The sequence below is a fragment of the Penicillium bovifimosum genome (assembly GCF_028826915.1).
Source record: "Penicillium bovifimosum strain IBT 22155 chromosome Unknown utg000001l_segment0_segment0, whole genome shotgun sequence".
Classification (NCBI taxonomy): domain Eukaryota; kingdom Fungi; phylum Ascomycota; class Eurotiomycetes; order Eurotiales; family Aspergillaceae; genus Penicillium; species Penicillium bovifimosum.
The window spans coordinates 1,165,629-1,190,496 of NW_026622710.1; the positions used below are offsets into that span (position 1 = coordinate 1,165,629).

The 24,868-nt window shown below is 51.0% G+C and overlaps 13 protein-coding genes across 13 annotated transcripts; 6 read left to right on the forward strand and 7 right to left on the reverse strand.

Annotated features, from left to right (window-relative positions):
- Positions 1-541: 541 nt before the first annotated feature.
- N7515_000438 (zinc-dependent alcohol dehydrogenase) lies at positions 542-2,148 on the forward strand (the record flags this gene model as incomplete). The annotated part of the gene is made up of 5 exons (XM_056661182.1): positions 542-704; positions 773-868; positions 936-1,163; positions 1,237-1,814; positions 1,870-2,148. The coding sequence occupies 5 exons, from the start codon at positions 542-544 to the stop codon at positions 2,146-2,148; spliced, it is 1,344 nt and encodes a 447-aa protein (XP_056526348.1).
- Positions 2,149-4,074: 1,926 nt separating this feature from the next.
- hapX (bZIP transcription factor HapX) lies at positions 4,075-5,598 on the forward strand (the record flags this gene model as incomplete). Its single annotated transcript, XM_056661183.1, has 1 exon — positions 4,075-5,598. The coding sequence occupies one exon, from the start codon at positions 4,075-4,077 to the stop codon at positions 5,596-5,598; it is 1,524 nt and encodes a 507-aa protein (XP_056526349.1).
- Positions 5,599-6,269: 671 nt separating this feature from the next.
- Positions 6,270-6,698, reverse strand: N7515_000440 (con-10 family general stress protein; the record flags this gene model as incomplete). The annotated part of the gene is made up of 2 exons (XM_056661184.1): positions 6,270-6,494; positions 6,573-6,698. 2 exons carry the CDS (start codon positions 6,696-6,698, stop codon positions 6,270-6,272), a joined length of 351 nt encoding a protein of 116 aa, XP_056526350.1.
- A 660-nt stretch (positions 6,699-7,358) lies between these two features.
- On the reverse strand, positions 7,359-9,003 carry N7515_000441 (trehalose-6-phosphate synthase; the record flags this gene model as incomplete). The annotated part of the gene is made up of 5 exons (XM_056661185.1): positions 7,359-7,410; positions 7,464-7,806; positions 7,862-8,235; positions 8,288-8,657; positions 8,712-9,003. 5 exons carry the CDS (start codon positions 9,001-9,003, stop codon positions 7,359-7,361), a joined length of 1,431 nt encoding a protein of 476 aa, XP_056526351.1.
- A 1,136-nt stretch (positions 9,004-10,139) lies between these two features.
- Positions 10,140-10,855, forward strand: N7515_000442 (GFA family protein; the record flags this gene model as incomplete). The annotated part of the gene is made up of 3 exons (XM_056661186.1): positions 10,140-10,151; positions 10,214-10,388; positions 10,473-10,855. The coding sequence occupies 3 exons, from the start codon at positions 10,140-10,142 to the stop codon at positions 10,853-10,855; spliced, it is 570 nt and encodes a 189-aa protein (XP_056526352.1).
- Positions 10,856-11,242: 387 nt separating this feature from the next.
- N7515_000443 (uncharacterized protein) lies at positions 11,243-12,451 on the reverse strand (the record flags this gene model as incomplete). Its single annotated transcript, XM_056661187.1, has 5 exons — positions 11,243-11,474; positions 11,535-11,619; positions 11,670-11,760; positions 11,811-11,922; positions 11,982-12,451. 5 exons carry the CDS (start codon positions 12,449-12,451, stop codon positions 11,243-11,245), a joined length of 990 nt encoding a protein of 329 aa, XP_056526353.1.
- Positions 12,452-13,307: 856 nt separating this feature from the next.
- On the reverse strand, positions 13,308-14,946 carry N7515_000444 (RNA-binding signal recognition particle subunit SRP54; the record flags this gene model as incomplete). Its single annotated transcript, XM_056661188.1, has 2 exons — positions 13,308-14,813; positions 14,869-14,946. 2 exons carry the CDS (start codon positions 14,944-14,946, stop codon positions 13,308-13,310), a joined length of 1,584 nt encoding a protein of 527 aa, XP_056526354.1.
- A 244-nt stretch (positions 14,947-15,190) lies between these two features.
- On the forward strand, positions 15,191-16,105 carry N7515_000445 (rRNA-processing protein RRP15; the record flags this gene model as incomplete). The annotated part of the gene is made up of 1 exon (XM_056661189.1): positions 15,191-16,105. The coding sequence occupies one exon, from the start codon at positions 15,191-15,193 to the stop codon at positions 16,103-16,105; it is 915 nt and encodes a 304-aa protein (XP_056526355.1).
- A 310-nt stretch (positions 16,106-16,415) lies between these two features.
- N7515_000446 (ferredoxin family 2Fe-2S iron-sulfur cluster binding protein) lies at positions 16,416-17,166 on the reverse strand (the record flags this gene model as incomplete). The annotated part of the gene is made up of 3 exons (XM_056661190.1): positions 16,416-16,657; positions 16,718-16,824; positions 16,901-17,166. 3 exons carry the CDS (start codon positions 17,164-17,166, stop codon positions 16,416-16,418), a joined length of 615 nt encoding a protein of 204 aa, XP_056526356.1.
- A 207-nt stretch (positions 17,167-17,373) lies between these two features.
- Positions 17,374-18,955, forward strand: N7515_000447 (mitofusin complex protein UGO1; the record flags this gene model as incomplete). Its single annotated transcript, XM_056661191.1, has 2 exons — positions 17,374-17,736; positions 17,807-18,955. 2 exons carry the CDS (start codon positions 17,374-17,376, stop codon positions 18,953-18,955), a joined length of 1,512 nt encoding a protein of 503 aa, XP_056526357.1.
- A 691-nt stretch (positions 18,956-19,646) lies between these two features.
- On the reverse strand, positions 19,647-21,721 carry N7515_000448 (alkaline phosphatase family protein; the record flags this gene model as incomplete). The annotated part of the gene is made up of 3 exons (XM_056661192.1): positions 19,647-21,412; positions 21,468-21,594; positions 21,644-21,721. The coding sequence occupies 3 exons, from the start codon at positions 21,719-21,721 to the stop codon at positions 19,647-19,649; spliced, it is 1,971 nt and encodes a 656-aa protein (XP_056526358.1).
- An 801-nt stretch (positions 21,722-22,522) lies between these two features.
- N7515_000449 (putative class III chitinase) lies at positions 22,523-23,494 on the reverse strand (the record flags this gene model as incomplete). The annotated part of the gene is made up of 1 exon (XM_056661193.1): positions 22,523-23,494. The coding sequence occupies one exon, from the start codon at positions 23,492-23,494 to the stop codon at positions 22,523-22,525; it is 972 nt and encodes a 323-aa protein (XP_056526359.1).
- Positions 23,495-24,375: 881 nt separating this feature from the next.
- On the forward strand, positions 24,376-24,853 carry N7515_000450 (Conidiation-specific protein Con-10; the record flags this gene model as incomplete). The annotated part of the gene is made up of 2 exons (XM_056661194.1): positions 24,376-24,633; positions 24,695-24,853. 2 exons carry the CDS (start codon positions 24,376-24,378, stop codon positions 24,851-24,853), a joined length of 417 nt encoding a protein of 138 aa, XP_056526360.1.
- Between the last annotated feature and the right edge of the window lie 15 nt (positions 24,854-24,868).

The window sequence follows — 24,868 nt, forward strand, 5'->3', positions numbered from 1 at the left end:
CCAAGTGAGTCCAATTCACCAAGATCAGTCTATCGGAGTGTCGGGGATGTGTCGAAGGAATTAATTGACACATCATGCAGCGTTAGGTATGAGAATACTACACGTATTTAGAGTTCGACGAACTTAGGCGAATACGCGTAGATCGAGAGCTACATAAATGACAGAGTGGGGGCTGAACTTCCGAGGATAAGTTTGTTTATTCTATCAACGACAACTATATCACGATATCCGAAGATCACTAACCAAGTTATGTGTGATCCATGGTTCTGGCACGGGATGCCTTTAGTTTAAGGCGTTAAGGCGATAAGGCGGCTCTTGTCAGACCCGCATCATGGTGATGTCAGTTCAGTTCTCCCCCCAAACCTGAGAGTCCCAACCCAATCAAGACCAAGGAAGATGGCAAACAACCTTGGAAACAAGCCTGATAGGGGACTGCGGCCGAGCATAAGAACAAGTCCAGGTTGCCCGCTAAATGAATTAAAGCAACTTCACACATACAAACATAACCGTATTCTACCAACTCCTCAAAATCAACCCCATAATGGCTATGTCTCAGGCAGCAAACCTGGTGGAGAAGATTGTCGGTCATGACGATAATGCGACAATCACCACCGATGTGTCTAACTACAAAAATGAACACGGCGTGGAGACCGGGGAGCCGATCAAAGCGACTACCTGGCAAGGGAAGAACGCAGTCAAAGTTGGTGAGTGATCCGGGAACGTGAACCGACTACGGATAGAGATGTTGTGCATTGCTAACCATTATCATCAGTGGAAATGCCGAAGCCAAGGGTGGTCGACCCCGGAGATGTAATTGTCAAAGTGACAGGAAGCACTATTTGCGGCAGTGATCTGCATCTGTATCACGGTATGATGATAATTCTGATCAAAATGGTCAGTGAGTTAGAAGGCTAACATGACTATTCTCGCTGAAGGCGTTATCCCTCAGCTGCAGAAGGGTGATGTCCTCGGTCACGAGTGCTGCGGAATTGTGGACAGTGTAGGTCCGGACGCGAAGAACGTCAAGGTCGGAGAACGGGTTGTTGTCTCGTTCCCAATTGCTTGTGGAAGTTGTCGGTACTGCAAAAGAGGGAACACCTCTCAATGCGAGAAGACGAACCAGAACACACTCACCAATGCTATGTACGGGAAGCGCACTGCAGGTAAGTCAACAGAGCAAGCGAGAGGCGTTTCAACGCGGCTCCAAAACTCCAAGTCATACTAAGTCGAGTATAGGCATATTCGGATACTCTCACTTCACAGGCGGCTTTGCAGGCGGCCAGGCCGAGTATCTCCGTGTCCCATATGGCGATGTCAACCTCCTTTCTATTCCGGACGAGGTGCCAGATGAGAAGGCCCTGTATATATCCGACGTTATTGCGACATCTTGGCACTGTGTGGTTGACACAGGTGTTAAGAAAGGCGATGTCGTCGCAATCTGGGGAGCCGGCCCGATCGGACAGATGTGCGCGCAGTTCAGCTTCTACCACGGAGCCAGCAGAGTCATCGTGATCGACGGAGGCAGCGGTGCATGGCGATTGGATTTTGTGAAGACCAAAGCACCAAAGGTTGAGACGCTCGACTTCACCAATCTGCCCAAAGGCGAATCTGTGACATCACAGCTGCAAAAGATGGTCGAAGGCGGACCGGACGTTGCTCTGGAATGTGCAGCGGGCGAGTATGCCAAAGGATGGGCACACTACTTCGAGCAACTGCTTGGGATGGAGACAGATACATCGGAACTGCTGAATGAAATGATCACTTCCGTTCGTCCCTTTGGTAGTGTTGGTGTGACGGGTGTCTATGCCGGATTTGTGAGTTAACCACGAGGGGTTTTCGGAAGGGAATGGAGCTAATTATGATGCGCAGACAAATCACTTCAACATTGGAGCTCTTATGCAGACAGGTGTTCATCTAATGGGTAATGGGCAGGCTCCTGTCCACAAGTACTGGAAGCAGCTCATGGAGCTTATTCAGAAGAATGAGATCAACCCGCTAGATATGGTGACCCACCGGGTGCGTCTGGAAGACATGGACAAGTTATATGCCGCGTTCGACAGGCGAGACAAGGGGATGCAGAAGGTCTTCGTGCAAACCAGGCACTCTGCTCCTCCATCAGCTGGAGCTCCTCAGCTGACAGAGCTGTGAGATTGATGTATAGTTTATTCTTTATAATTTAATGTTTCGATGACTTTCCTTTGGCTCAAATTGGTAGTGTTCATGTGCTAAAAAGGTCCATTCTATATTGTAACCATAGGAGCTCGTGACCTTTGGAAGTCTGAACGGAAGCTTTGTAGGCGAACTGCAAATCCCGACTCCCGACTCTTCGGTATTGATCGGCTTCCTGTGGGAACCAATTTGTTCAGTCAGATTCGGCGTTTTATGTTCAATGTCGTAAGGCCGATCTTCAGCAGATCGGCAACCTCATGGAGCCGATAGTTTCTCTGCTGTTAGCTGCGTCATCAGGTTGGCTTATTACTGTGTATGCGATACTACCGCAGTTCCCAGTACGGTATAATTGCAACGGAAGATAACCGAAACCCGCGAATATGTTCGGCTCACCAGCGAATCTGAGCGTCTAAACTCGGCGGTTAGCGGCGGAAAGCGATCGTGTCCAATGGCGGCAACTAGGTTGTTTCTATTTCTTCCTCTTCGCCGTTCAATTCTTCATACAAACGTCACAAATAGCACGAGAAGAACTACTAGCGGTGGGAACTTCCTGACTGGGCCATGTGAGCGAAAGTCCGTTGTTCGGCTCTGGCTCGGGATGAGGTTGGGAAAGGAATTGGGAAACCGAATCCACTGATTGATAAGAATCTGCTATGTGGGGTGAGTCGGCCAAAATCACTCATGGACAACTTCGTCGGGGATGTAATTACCCAATCACTCAATCATCTAGGAGAAAGACAACACAAACAGGAAAGAACAGAAGACTCCATTTCCTTCCACTTCAATCCGTGGATTACCGTCGACCTACCCAAAGATGGTGCAGCTTTAGTGCGATCAGATAAGATCAATCACACCGAGAGCGGCCGGACGGAAGTTAAAGTTCCATGTCGATCGATACGCTCACCGCTGCTCAATGGACCCTGGAAACCTTGGAAAGACCTTTCGACCATTGAACTGGTGTTATTGGCTCAATCGAAGTTTTTGCTAGGTAATAGCTGCTGGGTCGGACGTCGGGGGTCTCTGCCTGCGGCCTACCTACCCACGGACAATGAATTGACGAAACACTCCACTCGGGCAAATGATCCTTTGAGTATTTCGATCCGCGATGCCGGTAATCATGGAGTCATCGACGATCAGGCTGGAACGGTGAGATGAATATCCTGTAGGCAATTCCATTGACATAGTGTACGTAGGGTTAGCATATTGGGGATGGCACGCTGTTGATCGAGCGTGCTTTATCTCAGTTTTAAGGTATTGACTCGAGCTGTTTAGTGTTTCAAAGGACAATACTAAGCCAATCCACAGAGGAAATGGAGACACTGTTACGCAGTACGGAGTAATTGATGAGGAAAGGGATGAGCAGTGCGTCAGCCCACCAACGCTTTCTCGGCACCATCTCCACTAATAGTTGGAGTTTCCTCGGATCAGATAAAAATTCAGATGATCCTCGGACAGCATTAGGTCCAGTCGACTCGTGATTGACCAATAGTAAATTTGCAGAAGGAAAAGCAGCCAAAGAAGAGCAAAGAAGATTGAACCAAACAGCCGAAGCTCACTCCGAAACCGGGATCATGTGAGCACATAATCTAATCTGATCATCGGTCGCCAATTTTTCCCGGCTTTCCGCCCCTCGCTGTTCTCTTCTTGTCTTTAAAGCTTGCTATATCCCGGTAATTTGTTCTTTTTTCCCTGCTCGAGTTTTCGTCTTGCAACCATAATAACGCTGTAAAGAAAACTTGCTCGTTGCCTCCCCAGCTGGTCTTTCTCGCTTATCGGCTCGCATGTGCGCACTTCCGTTCTTCCGACCGAGACACGGCTCGTGCGTCTTCCCCGACTACGCCCGACATTCACGTAGACCTCACCACTGACCTCGACATAGTATTTGAACATCAATTTGGTGCCAACATGGCCACCACTGGTGTGTCTATGACTCCTGCTCCAGCTGGAGCTCCGGCACTCGCCCTTGCCCCGGCGCCCACGCTGGCCGCCCGACCCTCTGTGGCCCCATCTCCAGGCCCCGGCACCCCCGGCTCAATCACCTCGCGAGAATGGGTTGTACCACCTCGTCCCAAGCCTGGCCGCAAGCCAGCTACAGATACCCCGCCGACCAAACGCAAAGCACAAAACCGGGCAGCCCAACGAGCGTTCCGGGAGCGCCGGGCCGCCCGAGTTAGTGAATTGGAAGAGCAGATGAAGGAAATTGAAGATGAGCACGACGCTAAGGTCGCCTCGCTTCAGCAGCAAATTGGAAACCTTTCTGCTGAGGTTGATCAGTGCCGTGAGGAGATGGGCTGGTGGCGCGACCGGTGCCATGCTCTGGAAAAGGAGGTTTCGATCGAGCGCAGCGCAAAGGAAGCCATTGTCAAGGAATTCCGATCATCCCTTTCTGGCCCCAACGTCAGCAAGCCTGCTCCTATTCCAGACTCTGTGCCCTTGCCACCTCGAAAGACAAGAAGCTCTCAAAGGCAGGAACCTCAGCCCACCAATATCGACAATAACAATGACGATACGGATATGAATGTAACGTTGGGATGCAGCAACTGCTCCAACAGTCACTGCCAGTGCATCGAAGATGCGTTTGGCATGCCAATCGATACTCACGAGTCTTCCCGTTCTCGGCACGCTCCTCACGGCGTCGGCAGCCCAGAACCAGACCCCCGTGTCCCCCACATCAAACCGGACCCAGAGGAGATGGAAATCGATTTCACAGCCCAATTCTCCGGCGCCCCCGCTCAGTCCCACGACCACGATGTCTCTTCACCCCCCGTCGACCCCTGCGGATTCTGCCAAGACGGCACGCCCTGTATCTGCGCCGAGATGGCTGCACAGGAGCAGCAGCGGGCACGCAACGCCTTCGAGGCCAATCGCCTCGCACCCATCCAATCCATCTCACAATTCACCCCGCCTCCATCCGAGGGCGACGTCCGCTCTGAAGTGACCCTCCCACCCATTAGCCAAGCGACGAACCCCTGCGCCAACGGGCCAGGCACCTGCGCCCAGTGTCTTGCCGACCCTCGAAGCACTCTTTTTTGCAAGACGTTGGCAGCCTCCCGGTCAGCGAGCGGCACTCCATCGGGAGGCGGCTGCTGCGGAGGCGCCGGCAAGGACGGCGGATGCTGCATGTCAAGAAATGCCCCCGCCGCTCCGGCCCCGCGCCCCAACACCGTCCTGTCTACGCAACCTCCTGCACCAAAGCCCGCCCCCCGCTCCGAACTAACGCTCAGCTGCGCCGATACCTTCACAACCCTGTCCCGCCACCCAAACTTCTCCCGCGCAAGCGACGAGATCTCCACCTGGCTGCCAAAGCTTCATACCCTCCCCGACCCGCGCGAACTCGCTCCGCCAGACAGCCGGGGTGCGCTGGAAGTCGAGGCTGCTAGTGTGATGGGCGTGCTGCGGTACTTTGACCGCCGGTTCGCGGAAAAATAAAAATGAATCCCCTCGTCTATGGATTTCATAAGCGTCCGGGTTTCCTCTTTTCTGCGTTTTTTTGTTTCATGTCGTCATGTCCTTATAGGACTCTTTTGATACCCATACCCACCCTTTCCCGGGCGCATCATGTACCATCATAGGGACTTGTTTGACACATCATTGCTGTCTTCACCTTCTACTTCTCTCTCATCCATGTTGACTGTGTCTTTTCATGACCAGATTTACATCCCCGCATCCCAAAAGCATTATATGTTTGTCATTTGATCTAGCCGGTTCGTCCGGTGTATGAAGTATAGACTCCCGGCCGCTATGAACATGGTCAGTGGTTGATCTAGTCCTTTTCTCATTTTTTTGATGTTGTCCTTTCCTCTTCTTGCATTAGATGACTGATTCCTAGCGGCGTCTTATATCGTCAATGGATAATGTTGAACAGTGAGCAAATTTACCTGACGATGTGCTCATTGTTCAACAGATAATGTGCGTGATAATATGAATGGGACGATAGTACTGCACTGCAATTGTATAACTACATCGAACCTCTTCTGGATTAAACACGAAAACTTATATTCCCATCCATCGATTGCTTATATACCATAGACCATCTCAAATATACAACCGGAGCAGATGGATGTCCATTCTATTCAAAAAAAAAAAGGCAGAGGGCTAGGTTACTCCTCATACTCCTCCTCAGGCTCCTCCGCAAACTCCCCAGTCTCCTCAACCTCAACCGGCTCCTGAGTATCACCAACAGCCTTCTGTTCCTGATAACCACTTCCACCCTCACGACTCCGTGACCGAGCATGGCCACCGCGTCTACCAGCCTCCTTTGTGCGTTCGGAACCGCGCTCGAATTTGCCACCAGAAGCATGGCCGCCCTTTGAGGCGATATTTCTCTGCATTTGTATCGGGTTAGCCTGAACGACAACAACGGAAAGAAACAAAACACAAAAACGTCCTTGAGAGGTGCTTACCTGCTTATCACGATCCATTGATGCAAATCCACCCTTGTGACTGGACTGGCCGCCCTTGCGGGCGATGTTTTGCACCTCTTCGTGAGGGCGGTTGTGGAAGTTTCCGGGGTTGGGGTTGTCAACCATTTTGATTGTGGGTTCAAAGTTGGAGATAATAGGTGTTCTTTTTGGTCAATTTTGTGTTGTTGAATTGGGTTCTGACGAGGAGGTTGAATCGAGATATTTATATCTTCCGTTGGCGGTCATTGTTCAGCGGTGTTGTTGTTTGGTTCAACTCTAGTGGCGATTGCCTCGTGGCGCAAGTTGCCATGACTGAAAGTGAGGGTATTCCAATGTTTCTGGTCGTGTGGAAAACTGCCACGATCTAGAATTTCTTCATTGTGGTCGTGGATATCGGATGGCAATGGGCTGGCATCATAGTGACTGTATTTCGGTGGGATCCAACCCAGGCCTGTGGATGGTGCTGAGATTTCATTGCTCCTTTGCCTAGGTAGTAAACGTGGAGGCGAGTCAGGATGATCAGGACGGGGGCGCAAAATCTTATAAATGTATGTTCCATAGGGGTTGTATGGAAGCGTAGACGTTGCGGGACGACGAATATGTCATTTGAACGAGTGGAGTTGGCTTAACGCCACTGGTGATCTCGCCTTCAGGGCTTCGTCTGTTTTACTTGGCTATTAGGTCTGGATTTCAAGGTTATAAAGACGACTCCTTAACTATGCACTCGAAGTTCTAAACATACAGCAGCAAATGCATTGAGAGTTTTAGCTGGTCCTAATACGGTAGCTAGTTCTTCAGTCGTCCTAGTTCACCCAAGAAAGTTTCAGTCCATTTTGCACTGTAAAAGAGTCAGAAACACATTCAAAAAGTTAAGAGACTGGGTGGATTTACCTTGTATTCGTGGTGACGAAGTTGCGAAGCTCTTCGTAGTTCCGCCTCCTCTCTTCTTTGTCCATAGTCAAAGCTTTGTAGAGAGCGTCGGAGAGGCTGTGCGTATTGGAAGGATTGAACAAGAGACTACCGGGCTTCAAGAAAGTTGCGGCGCCTGTGAACTCAGACAGCACCAGTACACCCTGTCTGGCTTCTTGACACGCCACATACTCCGATGCAACGAGGTTCATGCCATCGCGTCGCGATGTTAGAAGACAGGCATCGGAGATGGAATATAGTGCCGCAAGCTCTGCAAAGGAGACCGAGCGGTGGATGTAGAGTAACGGCGAATGGTGAGGAGTTGCTGCTGATATATGAGTATCGACGTAGATATACCCATTGCGGGTGGAATCACATACCGTGCTTGCCAGAAATTTGGCCCACAAGTTTGCTAACCTGCGCTTCAAGATCTTGGTACTCTTTGACATCTTCTCGACTTGGCACGGCAATCTGAATCAAAACGACCTTGTTGGCCATATCCGGATGTTCTTCTAGGAAGATTCGGAAGCCGTCCAGTTTCTCGGGCAGTCCCTTTGTGTAGTCCATGCGGTCAACGCCGATAATGACCTGCTTGTCCTTGTATAGAGTCTCTAGCTCTTTGATTCTGGAAAGCACTTCGTGATCACCTGAAGCATCGGCAAATTTCCTATAGTCGATTCCCACGATAAATTTCCCAGTTTCGACCACGCGGTTATCATAATGGATCTGGTCATTTTCCACGCGAGTGCCATCACTGAGCAAACAATTAGTATCCCGTCGCATCTCCGAGGTATAGATTAACTCACAGGAGAGTATCACAGGCGCCGAGGAAGTTTTTCTTGTATTCATCCGTATGGAAGCCGATGATATCACTACCGAGAACACCCTCGAGCAGCTGGTCATGAACAGGAACTCCCCTCCAGAAATCATCAACTGTGAATGGCGTGTGTAGCGAGAAGCCTATCGGGCAGCGCTTATTTTGAGCCTGCAGACGTTTCCGCAGAAGGCGAGGCAAGAGGAAGAGATGATAATCATGCACCCAGATCAGATCGCCATCTTTAGCCTTGTTGCTCACTTCATCTGCGAATATCTCGTTGACGCGTTGGTAAGCCTCCCACGCATTGTCATCCATGACCACTCCGGACTGGTAATGCAGGCTTGGCCATAGAATTGCATCTGGATATACCGTTAGCCAGCGTTGTCATTACTGTCAAAGGAAGATAGGCTTACTGGAGAATCCATTGTAGTGATCTGTGGCCAGTTTTTGATCCAGCCAGACTGCCGCCGCATTCTCCTTAGCTAAGGATGCATTGACACTTTCCCTGGCGGATTTGTCGTTGACTTCGATTCCTGGCCAGCCGAGCCACAGGTAGTCGGCTGCTTGGAGGCCTCGGAGAGCGCTCACCAGGCCGCCACTTGACGGGGTCGTTTCATAGGTTCCATTGTTTTCCTTGACAGAGAGTGGCAAGCGATTGGATGCGATGATCACCCTTTGCTTGCTTGAAGCGTTGCCGGAAGCCATCTTTTTTCGTTTCTTCGGATGTACTGCGTACTGATGTATGAAGGAAAGATGTTGTTCTTCCAAGCTTGAGAGTTTATTTATCGCTCTCGTGTGAGAGATAAGGCAGGCACGCCTGTATTGATATGCTTGGCATTCGTGACGTCATTCGCTGGTATTGCGGTGGTCAGGACAGAGAACCAGGCACCATCTACAAATACAAGCCCCTGGGACGTGGATCTCGATGAAAAGAACTGTCAAAAAGACCTGCTCATGCTCATTATGACAATACGCAGTACATCTCGGTTACTCCCCGAAATACAGTAACCCAAGCATTCAATTAGCGGATTAAGCGTCCGAACTTTATACTGACAGGGAAACCCCACATCGATGTACGCTTGTGACAGAGTTATGACTTCACTGCTTCGACAGTTACGCAGTATCCATCACCACGATTCTCCAACCTTGTATTGAAAATACTGGGGTGCTGCTTCCTCTTACGCAGTATCGTCGCATCTGAAACTGGCGGGGAGTTGCGAAATCCCCGCTTTCCTTCCAACCATTGGCGGCTTCAATTCCATGTCGATAGTCTATTTGCCGGGTCAACATGCCTCCATTCGCGGCCTTTCCCATAATAGTCTATTTTAGTCTATTTGATCTATCCCCATACGAGATCTCAAAACCGGTAAACACTTTGGTTCGACCAAGGACAGCTCGCACCGAAAGCAGGCAAAAGCAAGCATCCCTGTCAGATTCCCGCATAACCAGGAAGATGCGAAGCAGGGAACAAGGAGGTCTAGAACAGTACATGAGAGTGCAGCTTCTACTTGCAAAAGCGAGCTCTTGACGCGATGGACTGGGCCAGACTTGGCAATTAACTCAAGAATAGGTTAGTTATACATCTGTACAGATAGCTATTGAAGGGGCTCCTGGAATTAGATCATGATGATGCCATACATAACGAAAACTTGTACATAAAAGTGAAGCTCTCGAGTGCAGTGATTGATACCGCCTAGGTAATTGCAAATTTCAAATATAACATGCTAAGTTCACGTCTCTTTGCTTGTCCAAAGTCATTTCGAATCTCATTCTCTTCTCTACCTTCTCTACCCCTCAGAACATACCACACCACCACCCCTCTACTAAAACCAAACGCCAAAATGTCTTCAGGAGTAAGTGCTATGAGACCCGCAAACAGAATCCAATCCATCGTACTGACAGAGTATCTGTCCAGGAAACCCCCAAGAAATGGATGGATAAGCCTCCTTACCGACCCGTCGATCCCAAGGAATTCGGCGAGGTAAAATGGCGAGGCCACTGCCAATGCGGACGTGTCGAGTACCACATCAACCGCGAGAAACCGCTAATGGCGAAATTCTGTCATTGTCGCGGATGTCAGGTTCTGCACGGTACGTTGCTAACTATAACACGCTGCACAGCGTATTGTATACATTGCTCTTGAGTTCTTTTCTAACTCACACGCCTTTATACAGGAGCCCCATTCCAATGGTGTGCCGTCTTCCACAAAACAGATCTCACCTTCCCAAAGGGAGCTAAAGATCTGGTGTTCTACTCTTCCAAAGAGAAGTCCACGGAGTACATGACTCCCACCAAAGTCGCCTGTGGATACTGTCGCGCGCCTATTATGGATGAAGGGAATAATGTCTGTTTGTTGTTCCCTGAGCTGATTAATGTGGAGGGGTCGTATGATGAGGAGAAGCATAGGAAAGAGGCGTTCATGCCCAAGTGTCATATCTTCTACGAGCAGCGGTTGGTGGATGTTGCGGATGATTTGGAGAAATGGTCCGGCATGGACGGAGAGAGCGAGAGGATTGATATGTACGGAAAACCGTTGAAAGAGGGTGAGAAGCTGTGAATTGTCTGGATTCTAGCGTCGATGTCTACGGGCATGGCGATAGGATTCTCGAGATTACTGGAGGGCACCGTACACGAGCACAGTCTTCCAACGTTGTAAAATATCCATTGTCTCATGAGAAATGCAACTTACGATATGCAACTTGTTGAAAATATCAATATCGATTAAGCTAACTCTTTAAGAGAGCTCTGAGTTCCTTCGGGACGCCATTATTGATAGTAGCACATCGTTTCCTTTCTCCTTTGCTTTGTCGTAAGATATGCCACATAGAAAAGCTGAATGACATACAAGATCGATTGAATTACTCCTTAAGAGCCCCGAATTCCCGATAGCCTGCGTGATTTTGGATGTCCGACTCAACAAACCATAGTAAGTTGCAGAGCCATATCACTTAGACGTCTTCCGTTTCTTGTTCGCACCCTTGGTCTTGAACTCCTCGGCATAGGAAGTGAAGAACTCCGTCGGTTGCTGAGGATGCACGCCAGTAACATACTGGAAGGCAGATGTCGAAATGTAATTTGTCTTGCCCTCGCGAATCAGAGAGTAGTACTCAAGCAGATACTGCAGTTCAGAGTTGTCGCTGGCAGATTGAGCGTGCAGCACTTTCTTCGCCTCAGCCCTGTGTAAAGTAATATAAGTATGTGTCTATAGAAATAGTAAATGATGGATCTGCACGTACTCAGAGATGTCTTCAAAGGCCATCTTTGTTCCCAATGCCTGGCTGGCCGCAGTAGCGAGTTCATCGCCGGTGGTGAGCATCGGGCCTAGGGGAAGATTAGTCGATTGTATATGACCATAGGTTAAGGTGATCTACCTGTAAGCACGAGCAATTGGCCGCGATGTTTATCATCGAAGCCATGCTTTCCCTTTCCAGAAAGTACGTGTGCTGCGACTTGCGCAACGTCCTGAAAAATGTCAGATTGACCCTTCGACAAAACCGGTATAGATAACTTACACCCAGTGCAATCGGAGCAAACTTGTGGTCTTTACCAACCGGCAATGGAAGTACACCTTCTTGCTGCGCCTGTGGGGAATAGATAAGCAGGTTTTCAGCGTAGAACCCGGCACTATAATTCGAGAGTTAGCAAAACGCATACTTTGCCCCCCATGAAGGATCCCCATTTACCGAATGACAACTGGAGAATGACCAGTCGCAGTGGACGGATCACCCTTGCTGGACAACACCAGCGTTTCCAAATCAATGAACTGCCGCAGTCTCGGCTGCTTCTCCCGCTCAGCGAGATCACATCCAGCGGCGCTGATGAAACAGACGTTAGGCACGTTAGCCTTTTTGGCCGCCTCAATCAGCTCCACTGTAAGGTCGTACTTGGACTCGTGGGCCGGCGGGACGAGACAGAGTGTGTCGGCTCCGGTATCCTTCAGGGTCTTGACCATATCCCTCAGGCGGCCGGGCTTGTGGGGGACAATCTTTGCGCCGAGAGTGGCTAGATCCTTGCAATGTTCGGAGTCCGGGTTGAGGGATAGAGCTGTCACTGATGCGATGGCTTTCTTGAAAGTGTCGTCAGTCAAGAGCAGCTCACCGATTGTAAAGCCGGTGTGGCCGTCCGCAGCGGTGATACAGACGTTGCGAGACATGGTGATAATAGTTTGGCAGAGATGCCCAAGATGTTTAGAGATATGAAGTGAAAGTGATTGATGAAGGGAGGTTGATGAGGGAAGATTGATGAAGGAAGATTGATGAAAGTAGCTTTATGAAAGTTGGTTGAAGAGTGAAATGAAAGAAGTATGTACAGTTTGCTCTATAGACAGGTTTTGTTTATGTGGGAACCGGTATATTCCAGAATCCAGACACATGACAGGACCTGTCACCTATGCGTCATGAGACTTGCCGGAATGTTTGTCCAACTTCCTGTAATTGTGGAGGAAGCGACAGTACGAGATGTGGACCGGCTATGACTCCAATATGACAGATGGAGCCCGGCCTTGGTCGTGCCTCCTGGGCAAGTCTTCGCCATCACCAATGCTGGCCAAGTAATACCACTTTTGCCAACTAGAAGCTCATGGAATTTCCGATATTTTGGATGATACCTCGTGACGTCAAAATGTTGAACTTCGACAGCAACAGCCAAATCTGAGAATTTCGAATCGCTGAGTGGCAGGACGGACGCTGTGCTTGGAGTACTAGACGAGACAGGCTTCACTCGGAGTATAGGGAGGGCGAGGTAGGCACTACAAGGAGCCGGAGAGACGACAGGAGTGGAATGTATACAAGAGAACAAGATACCCATAGTTGAAAACGGTATATGTGATAGTAATTGGTTCATGGCCAATGTATTCTCGTGTACAGCGGTCACACATAATGCGAAGACCAAGCAAAACGCCAAACACCAGCCCAAATGCTAAAACGATGAGCCAGCGGGTTGATATCAAGAAGAAAAAAAAAAGAGTAAGGAAAACAATTGACAAGGAGTAAGAACGCCAAGGCCTGAGCTTAACGTCCCTTTCCACGTCCACCGCCACCTCCTCCCATTCCGCCCATCAACCCACCCATTTGGCTCATTAGACTCTGCATATCCATGCCACCAAGGTTGGGCATGCCACCACCACCTCCACCCATCATCTGCATCATCTTGGCCATATCAGGCATACCAGGCATGCCACCGCCACCAGCACCACCCATGGATTGCATGCGCTTCTGCATGGCAGCCATCTGCTGATTCTTGTTTCCACCCTTCATCATGTCCTGGGCACGCTGCATCTGCTTCTTCTGGCCACCAACACGCTTGGCCATGCCGGCCATCATGCGGTGCTGGGAAAGCACGTCCTCGACCTCACGGACAGTGGTTCCACTACCGTGCGCGATGCGGACCATACGGCTAGGCTGCTCGACGAAGACCTTGCCATCGCCGTCCAGCTCCGCGACAGTCATGCTGTCGAAAATGTAGACCATGCGGCGCAGCTTCAGCGAGCCGTCTTCGTCATCCAGGCCCTGGGTCATGTTAGATAGACCAGGAATCATGCCGGATAGCTTGGAAAGCGGGCCCATCTTCATGATTGATGTGATGTTCTCGCGGAAGTCACGCAGAGTGTAGATACCTTCCGCAATGTGCTTGTAGGTTTCTTTAGCACCTGCGGAATCCTTCGTCATGGCTTGAACGTGCTCGACCAGTCCAGCGACATCGCCCATGCCCAGTAGCTTCTGGACGAACGCGCGAGGCTCGAAGCGCTCGAGATCCATCATGTGCTCACCAGTACCGAGGAAGATAATTGGGGTGTTCGTTGCGGCAACGGCAGAGATAGCACCACCACCAGCGGCATGGCCGTCGGTCTTGGTGATAATGATAGCTCCAAAGTCTGCGGTTGCCTTGAATGCGGAGGACTGAGCCTCGGCGGCTTGACCAATTGTGCTGTCCAGGACAAGGATAGTCTGGTCGGGCGTCACTGCCGTCTGAATCTGTGTCATTTCCGTGAAAAGTTCCTCCTCCTGTCGGTGACGACCACTGGTATCAACAATAATGATATCGAAACGCTCCTTTTTGAATTTGGCCACACCCTCAGCGGCCACGACAGCAGGATCCGTCTGGGTCAGACTACCGTAGTATGGGATCTTGGCCTTGGTTGCGTTCTGCTTCAGCTGATCGAATGCACCAGCACGGAAGGTATCCGCGCAGACCAGCGCGGTCTTGAATCCTCGCGTTTGGTAGTGGCGGGCCAGCTTCGTACACGTTGTTGTCTTACCCGCACCCTGCAAACCGACGAACATGATAACATTCGAGCGGCCCTTCTTCGGCCGGAAGGAGTCTGCACGAGGGTCCACCAACTTCACGAGCTCATCGAAGACGGTCTTCTGGATCAGGCGCTTCTTGTTCACGGCCGCTGGTACTGAGGCGAAGTTGACGCTTGCCTTGATTGACTTGCGTAGCGTGCCCACGAGACGGACATTAACATCGGCGGAGAGAAGAGCGGCACAAATCTCTTTAAGCATATCATCGAAGGCCTGGTAATAAGTTAGCGGGATGGTTCTGGGCCGCACCAGACAACACATGGCGCACCTTCTCATCAAGGTTATTAGACCGTGTCAGGTCATTGACGGCGGAGTTGATCCGTCGCCCAAGGTCTTGAAGAACCATGGTGTATAATTATGAGGAGGTAAACAAGTAAAAGAGAGAAAATCAGACCGAGGCCGTACTTATGTATGAATTCACGATGGAGGAGGGGTGAGGGTGAGTGCCCATCGAAAGACCAGAGAGGCGATGTGGAGGAGCCAATCGGAGAGCCGACGGTTTCTCACCGCCCCCAAAAAAAGTTGTGATACGGCTCTGGATCGGCGAGACTTTTTATTTTTTACATTCATTACATTCATCTTTTGTGAAAATGCCTCCTCCTTCGTCAAAGAAACGCAAGGTCCTCGATGGCCTGAAGGGTCACACTGGCCGCAAAAAGAAGTTCGTGAAGCAGAAATTCTATCACAGCAGCTCCGAAGACGAAGAAGAAGATGGGAAATTCAACGCCGTCAGTCTCGAAGACTCGGACGTCGAAGAAGGGGGTGTTACAGTGACCAAGCCCACGGCCCTCGATATCCGCATGAATAAGACAAAGACAAAAGAAGCACCTGCACCGGAATCGAAAAAATCAGACGATAGCGACGCAGACTCCGTCGACGAAGACATTGAGCTCGAGGACGCAGACATTGAGCTCGAGAACGACGACGATGACGAAAGCGATGCCTCTGGCTCAGACGAAGATGATCCCTCCGACTCAGCCCCTGCCGACAAACGCACCGGCGCCAATAGCGGCCGAGCCGTCCCAAAGCGCAACGACCCTACCGCATTCTCCACCTCCATCTCCAAAATTCTGTCCACAAAGCTTCCCACCTCCGCACGGGCTGATCCCGTTCTGTCGCGCAGCTCTTACGCCGCGAAGTTGGTCAACGATGCCGCCGACGAGAAGCTTGACAAGGCTGCGCGGGCTAAGATGCGCGCCGAGAAGAAAGAGGAATTGGATCGCGGTCGCATCCGTGACGTGATGGGTATCAAGAGAGGAATTGCTGGATCTGTTGCTGAGGAGGAAAAGCGTGTCCGCAAGATGGCGCAGCGTGGTGTCGTAAAGCTGTTCAATGCTGTGCGCGCGGCCCAAGTCCGAGGAGAGGAGGCCGCTAAGATCGAGCGCAAGAAGGGCACAATTGGTATGGGAGAGCGGGAGAAGGCTGCGAACGAGGTCAGCAAACAAGGATTCCTTGAGTTGATCAATGGAAAGAAGGGAAAGCCTTTGAATATCGAAGAGGCGTGAGCTGGACCTACGATTACCCATGGCATGTTTCTGGCGTTTGGTTGTTATCTCTTGTTGTATATTCTTTCTACATTGTAATAGAATTGCTTATGTGGAGAGACTTGGATTGAAAATAGTACCGAAGATTTTCCATTTTGTGATATCGCGCAAGTGGAGAAGATGCTTGAGATAATAGTACAGTAGTTACACGCCCTAGTACTTGGGCGCTATATAGGGCTATACACACCCCTTGTCCAGCTGTGTTCCATGAGACTATGATAGGCGAGGGTATTCAAGGTCCAAACAGTCCCGTCTGGGTCTGTTGGTGTCTTTATTTCGAGCCGAAGTCGCTTGCTTGAAGATTCCGTGTCATGGAGGGCAACCGCACAACCAGTCCGTCAAGGTCCTTGGTCATGATCACCTGGCAGCCCAAGCGGGAGGTCTCTGTAAGTCCGAAGGCAAGGTCTAACATATCGTTCTCGTCGTCCGATGGCTCTTCCATTTTATCAAACATGTCCGGGTCTTCCACAATCACGTGGCAAGTTGAGCAAGCGCATGATCCTCCGCAGGCGCCTATTCCAGATCTTATGTTAGAGTCTGCATCTCAAGGAAAGACAGGTCGGTTCAACATACCTTCCATCTCAAGATCATTTGCCTGAGCGATGTCAAGCAGGTTGTCGCCCTCGGCAACCTGGAAATCAATCTTGGTGCCGTCCTTGTCGATGAAAGTGATGTTGATCCTAGACGTTGAGTTATTAAAGACCGGCCAAAGTGCAAGGTGCAAATAGGAGCACCTGGGCAGTCTGGTGGGCTTACTCTTCACCGGCCTTTGGCGGCGTGATGTGTCCGTGTGCCGCTTGCGCAGTCACCGAGAAAGCGCGCCTGGCAGAGTTATATCTTTGCCATGTTGACTGAATGGGTTTCCGGGTGTTTGTATCGGCCCGAGGGTGTGTTGTGATTCCAGTGTTCTTCCATGTCCTTGAATAGCTCAGGCATCTCCGCGATTGAGTCAAACCAATATCCCCGGCGGCGGTCTTAGGTAGGCGGCGCAATTGCTGGCCAACTTCTCTCCAGAAAGCCATGTTGCTGAAATTAACAATAAATTAGAGAGGAAATCAGAAAGCCAAAGTAAGAGAAGAAAAAAGAGGATCTGGAGGTAGTTGGGAAGAGCAAACGATCGTCCAATGGCCGCGGGAAAAAAAAGACTGACAAAGCTTGGGCGTTCGGACATTCCACTTCTCCCGTTCTTCTTTCCCCGACCCCATTAACCCCGAGACCAACTACGCATCATGGCATCTCGTGAAGGGATCAATCCCTTGCGGCCTTACTATATCCCTCCCTCTGGCTTATCGCCCACTTCAAATGCGCCGCCTGAGGTGGCGTCCCCATCGTCGGCCCAGGTGTTTGGCAGCACCGCCCGTGATCTCATTCCGGACCTGGACTATGCCGACTATCTCGAAGCTTCCCCGTCTATCTCCGACTGGGTCCGCGATGCATTGAACCGAGCGCTTGTGCGCTACACTAAGGTGCTCACTGCACAACCGTTTGACGTTGCCAAAACCATCTTGCAGGTCTATGTTGTGCCGGACGCCACAGACGAGCAGTGGGACCGGAAGTCGACGCCGGTTCCTGGAGGAAGCTCTTACGACTCGGTACGGAGCTCTTTCTAACTCATATAGAGCTGTGACTCAAATAACAAACAACTAACGGCGTTGAGTACAGGACTCGGAATCATCCGATGACGAAAACAGCTACTTCTCCTCAGCGGCCCCTTCTACACCGACACCGAGTACAGCTCGATCTCGCAAATCGCGCCACCATATCACCGACCGCAGTGGCTACATCCGGCCGGAGTCCGCGGCACAGCAATCAAAGCATGCCTTGACTATCAAGAATCCGAACTCTCTGACCGATGTTCTATCTCAATTGTGGTCGTCCAGTGGCCCAGCTTCCCTCTGGAAGTCCTCCAACACCACATTCATTTACTCCCTCCTTCTTCCGACCTTGAATACTTTCATACGCAGTCTTCTATCCGCAATCGTCGGTTTGCCAGAAGACGACATCGCCTCGTCGATGACCGCCGACATCCTGACCGCATCATCCCCTCTGGCGACGCTAGTCCTCTCCTTCATCTCATCCTCACTATCCGCCCTGATCCTAGCTCCTATCGACACCGCTCGCACATTCCTAATGCTCACACCAGCCACCCATGGCCCGCGGTCCCTTGTCCGAGCTATCCGCCAGCTCCCCACCCCCAACTGCACGATCCCCTCGCACCTCGTACCAATCACCGTCCTCCATTCGAGTCTCCCGAACCTCATTATGACCTCAACCCCACTCTTCCTGAAATCATACTTGTCCATCGACCCTCTCTTAAACCCGAACGCATGGAATCTCTGTGCATTCCTTGGCTCAGGTCTTGAACTTGCTGTCCGATTCCCGCTCGAGACCGTGCTCCGGCGCGCCCAGATCGCCACATACACCTCCCTTAGCTTGCGCCAGAAGTCCTCCAACTGTAGCATCCGTGCTGCATCTATCGATGCATCTGATGTGGAAACCATCGTTCCAACTCCGCGTACTTATCGCGGAATCATCGGCACGATGTGGCATGTCGTGTATGAGGAGGGTGTCAGCTCGACCCCAAGCGAGAAAGAGCGCGCCAAGCAGCTCCTCGGTCGGCGCGACTCACAGGAGACTCAGAAACGGAAGCAGGGCCAGGGTATCCAGGGCCTGTACCGCGGCTGGCGTATTGGCATGTGGGGTATCGCTGGCATCTGGGGCGCCAGCTTGTTGGGCGGATTTGCTGGCGGCAGCGAAGACGAAGTCACAATGAAAGGGGGCCACGGCCGTTCCAGCGGTGGACGTTTCTAATAGAGACGATCTAATCCGGAGGTCTGCGTTTTCGTCTTGGGTTCACAGAACCAAGTCCTTCATCGCATCGTCTTTCTACTTGACAGTTCAACTCCCCCTTGCTTTCTGGCCGACACAACCCGCTATCTCTCTTCAATATGAGAAGCAATTTTCCACTTCGTGTCCCATATTCGTCCTACACTCTCCCCTCTTTTTCCCTCTTGTCTTCATTTTATACCCCAGGGAATGGACTCAGGGGTTAAGGCGATTTGGCGTCGCGTTCTGGATTTGGCAGCCTTTGCAGTGCAGCCCATGTATAAAATTTCTCCCAATCACATCTCTAACTAACGAGATACAAGTTCCCTAACTCCTTCTGGTTCCCTTACTGGCCATTTAATATATCTAACGATTGATTATGGATTCCCTTCTTCGTTCTGTTGAGACAAATGCGTCGGTTGGTAGCCAGACTGTCAGCAGACGTCAAGGGGCATCCTACATGTAGAAAGATGTAATGTAACCAGAAAGTCACCATATTGTAGGTGGAAGACGGGATGTTGCTTTTCAGGTTGATCGATCGAAGCACGCTAATATACTGAATTTTGTTGACCGAGAGTTCTAATACCGTCGAATGAAGGCCAAAAGGATGTCGATATGTACGGCCAAGCCCGGGCATCCACTCTACCATGTAAATAGCAGCGAAACAAGCCAACTACTAATCAAGCCTCTCAGCCTTCTGCACCCGACTCGCAACCTCCAAATAAAAGTCCGAAACCGACTCAACAACCCATTTCCCCAACTCCGGCATCCGCCCAACAACACTCCCAAGCACAACACTCCAATCGACATCCGCAATCTTATCCTCAAGCACACGACCAGGCGGTAAAACCGGTCCATGCAGACTATCATCCCGATCCAAGGGAACAGTAAGACGATACCTCCAAACAGCCTCACCATCAACATACAGCGAGTAAGTAAGCGCCGAGCTGCGGACCTTCACAGAAGTCCCCGGCACAACCTCGACATCATCCGCAATCTCAACGAGTCCAAACTTACTATTCCCCGTCGGTGCATACTTCACGGCAACGTCTTCAGAGTCTGTCTGTCGGTATGTGCGGATAGGTAGGTAGAACATGCTTAATGGCCCGACGCTAAATTCATGGACACCGTGTCCGGCCGTATTGGGTTGCAGCATCTCCGGGCCCGATTCGAGTGTTGGGTCCGGGAATCGGGTCGCGCCGAACTCGTGTCTGTCGCCGCTGAGGAGGACGATGCGGATTCCTAGTTCGCGCTCGGCGCGCCACATTGCTTCGAAGACGGTGCGGCGCTCGTCGAGGAATCCGCCCCAGGTATCGTTTGTGCCGACGTGCCAGTTCTTCGTGAATGGGACGCTGGAGGAGATGATTTTCCAGTATGTCCCTGCTGGCTCTGGGGTTGCGATGTAGGTTAGGAGGGATTGGAGCTGGGCGTTGCCGAGGATGGTGGGGTTTTGTGACGATGGCTCGGTGCGGTAGGTGCGGGTGTCGAGCATGAAGAAGGAGGCGGGCCCGTGGGTGAAGGCGAAGTATGTTACGTTGTCTGGGTGGGCTTGGGGTGATGGGGGGATTGGCGGGTTGCCACGGACGTGGTAGTGGATGAATGGGTCTGCGGCTGCTGGGTATGGGGCTGTTTTGTTGCCTTGGGACCAGTCGTTTTCGATCTCGTGGTCGTCGAGCGTATGCAGCCAGGGGAGGTCGATTGCGCGGTTTTCTTCTGGGCCGTGGGTCCAGGAGGGGGATGAGTAGATTCGTCGGTATTCGCTGCGGTAGTGGGCTTTGCTTGAGCCGAAGCGCCAGGGCACGTCGATGTAGATGAAGTCACCTAAGAAGAGCATGAAGGATGGGCGGAGGAGTTTTGGGAGTTTGGCTAGGGCGGAGGTCATTTGCTCTAGGCCAGGAACTCGCAATGGATGCGAGAGGATGTTGTATGGGAAGTTTGGCTTCAGGCAACTTGATGTTACAAATGATAGTCTGGTTGCTTCCTGCGTTCCGGGCATTGGTGCGGTGGTAAATGTCCCAGATTTGTTGTTGGACAGCGAGTAGCGGTAGTGCGTCGCTGGCTTTAGGTCAATGATGGTCACGGTCGCAGTAAAATCGGTGCTGTTGTCTAGCTTGTAGACAATGCCCTCTTCATACCAGTCCTGGGATTCCCCAGAGACCTCTTGATACATGACTGCCATGGGCATGCGATCGGAATGTGGCTCGCGAAAGACCAGTTTGGCAGTAGTTGGAGAGACATATCCGATGCGCGAGAAAGAAACATTCTCAGAAGGGTAGAGAAAGTATCCGCGAGCCAGGAAGTCGACTGTTAGTAGTGCTAGAACGATGTTGATCAAGATTGTCGTTCGTGTCCACAGGGGCCACTTTGCCGAAGGCAACCCAGTCAACAGTGTTTTGAGAACGGAGTCGCCAGATTTAGGTCGGCTAGACACCGGCTTACGGCCTGCATGTCATTCATTAGATCGCCGGATTTTGAATATGTGAATGTGCAGTCTCACTGTTCGGGTTTTGGGGCTTTCCCGTCTGCCATTCTTGAGGCGCGGTGTTCTTGAATAAGGAGAAGATTGATGTAAGATACACCACCAGCGAGGTGAACACAAGAGGTACAAAGTGATGACCAGGAATCTGTAGAGATGTTAGTTTCTGCCAACACGAGATTCGCTGCAGTTCATACCCATCTTAAAAACATGAAGGCCGACAGTCGGATGATCGCCGAACTCGTGGCTACGGCAATGCGCCGTGGCGAGGCCATTGTCTAAAGTAATAGTACAGGTCGCGAAGAGTACTAAATATCACCGCATACTAGGGGGAGGATGAACAAGTGGAGTTGGTAGAGGTCGAGAATGATCAGCTGCGGTTTTCGCGTTGTTTATTGGTGACTCGATGACGTAGTGTCTATCAACGAACTACCCAGTACTGCGTGTAGGTAGCCATTTACTCCGTAGTACCTATCACTACTCAAAATCTACCTTATTCCCCTATATCGATATAGGGTGGAATTACTCTTGAAGCGTCAAGCGCTTTAACGAGATGTATTTATCCCGAGTAAAACTGGGACTTCCATCTCGTTATGTATCTCGCGAGATTGAGCTCTTCCTACCTATACCGAGGTCCGCTATTAGATGCACACCGAAGGAAATGATCCATTCACAATCCCCCGAGATATGATTGAAAGACATGATGAAAATCGAAGAAAAGAAGAACGCGAGTTCTATGCATTGTCTTTCAGTAGAAGACGTGGGATAATCTGGTTCTACTAGTCTAGACGCTGTGTTGCTGCAGAGCTTCTTCCATGGAGACATCAGACATGCTATTGATTGGGCCCCTTGAATGTGATGGGACTTTAACCATCCCTACAGGATCTATGTTCAAGGGATTGCTCTTTCTGCACCTTGAATGTATGTTCAAAGCTGAGTTACCAGCAGAAAATACTCCTCGGAGCAATTATGCAAGCCCTAAGGCTAGGTCATCAAGAAGGCGATCGCCGCTTAATATATGGCAATAGAGCATATTGGAACCCAAGGGGGCGATGATATATACCGTGAGTCTATCGTCAAGATCTCCGTCCTTGATTCAACATATCCCGAAACAGATTATTGAGACTGGTCGCCATCGGCCCAGCCGACATTAACTGGCGAGTCGCCGCAACAACGTCTTTCATCCCCATGGTCAATGACATCTGAGCAGCCCACTGCCACGGTTTCGCCTCGCCCCCAGGGAGAGCATTGTAATACTCCCAGCCCATCACACCACCAAAGTTTGGAAACTGCTCGACCAACATTCCCAGCACAGGGCTTATCTTCTCCTGGGACACATAGCCCTTCGATCCATTGGCCGGGTTCGTCAACAGGCCATACACGAGCCGGCGCGGCGACCACCCCTGTGCAACCATAGTCGCATACATCCGCGGATCCTCAGCAAGGCCCCAGCCATTGTAGAATTGGGTATTGTACCAGCTGATCTTGGAAGCCCGAGCCTGCTCGAGTTCGCGGTAATCGAAGCCAGAAAGATTCCCAATACCGAGCATTGCAGCTGCGACGGGGGCGAGAGTGATGATGAATGCTTCGCCCAGGTCTGCCTTCAATCGGTCGATGAGTCGGATGATGCCTTGCAAAGACATGGTTTCTTCTACATCGAGATCGATTCCGTCCAGGCCGTAACGACGGATCATGGTTAGGAGTGGATAGTAAAATTGTTCGAATTGCGTCTGGCTGCCGTCGAGACGCGTGAAGGAGCCCGGGGCGGCACCGCCTAACATGCACATCACTTTCACGCCCTTTTCTTGCATGAGGGGCACTTCCGCCCACAGTGGGTTGAACTTGGCGTTGTCAGGCGGGTCATCGTTGAGAGTGATATCGCCTGGTTCACCGTTCAGGTGAACTGCCGCGAGAATAACATGAGTTATCCCGGTGTTGTGTTCGAGGAGTGGGAGCATGGAGACATACGGGGCCCCGCTTGGAATCAGTGTTTGGTGGTACAGAATCACACGCGGGCGCTCGCTGAGTCCGCCTCGAATAGGGGGCATGCTGGAAGTGACAGATCCAAAGCTTCAATGCATGTAGTTGGGAATTTTCTTTCACAAGAATGGCTTGGGGAGAGCTGATGGCGCTTGTGCTTTTGTTTGGGTTAGGCAGCGGGGCAGTTATGATCGGAGCTGCGGCGTCTCGAGACAGCCGCAATAAATGCCTCTCCCGATTCTCGCAACAACGAAGTATCAACAATACAGAAATAGCCGGTGAATATAGCTGCAACACGTAATAGTAAGCCGGAATGGACACCTGAGCACCACTGACCTTCCACATTTACTCTTTTGACCCAAATCATCACTAAGCCAAACCGGAGCTCCAGCAGTGCAGCAGTGAATCAGCAGAGAAAAGCTAGGAGCTCTGTACGAAAAGACTATGTTGATTTTAGTTGCATACTGTCTGGCCATACGGAAGATTTGAAACATTGTATGTGATTCTAAGAGTACCGTCCTCAGTCATCTCGAACATGCAGATTGAGGTCCGGAATCACCGCCTCAGCACTTGAACCATGGACAACCGATATCAATACCCATGGCAGGTCCATCGACAGAGATATGACATGAAACTTACACATCGGGTCGACGCTCCGGCAAATTGAAGTGAAGAGGCAGCACATGAGCGCGTTCTTAAGGTGGACCAGTCCAGGAGATGGACAAATGACAGACATCTCACAAGAGTATAGAGAGCGGACCAACAGTAGCCAACAATATTGCCATAGCAATGGCATCGACGGAAGCCACCGTCGCCTCCCGATGAGCTGATGGAGGCAACATAACCACTCCTGGGGGCTACATAAGTTGCCGGCCGTACCCATCAAGCCGACATCGTCACTCGCGACATAACCTCGCGGCAAAGATCAACTTCAACATTCGATATAATCATGTCCTTGATAAACGTCACTCGGATCATGTCACGGCCGCTTGTCAGGCTGTTTCCAGTGTCGCGGTCTGTCCTGTGCCATCGCTGTAGTGTTGCCACAGCACCGCCGACAGCTGTTAAATCTCGAAGCCATCCAAACCCTGGGAATTTCGCAAATCGTTCATATGAAGAACTATCTGCCATAGGCCACAAGGGTGGGAAGAAGGGGGGTAAAGCCACAGGTGTCGGTGGATTCCATAACATGGATCCTGAGAAACAGGTGAGCTTGACTCGGAATCAGACAGTGTCGAGGTCAGTCCCTAATTTGAATGTGTCATTAGCGTGGAATTGCCGCAAAAGGTGGTCGTGCTGGTGGTCGGGCTGGTCAGAATAGGACATTAGACCGGGGAGAGACTGAGTTAGAGGCTGAGAAGCGTGCCCGGTCGCATGAGCCTTCGGTGGTCCCACCTGGATTCGAGGAGTGGAAGACATGTGCTTGATAACTGGTCTGGCCC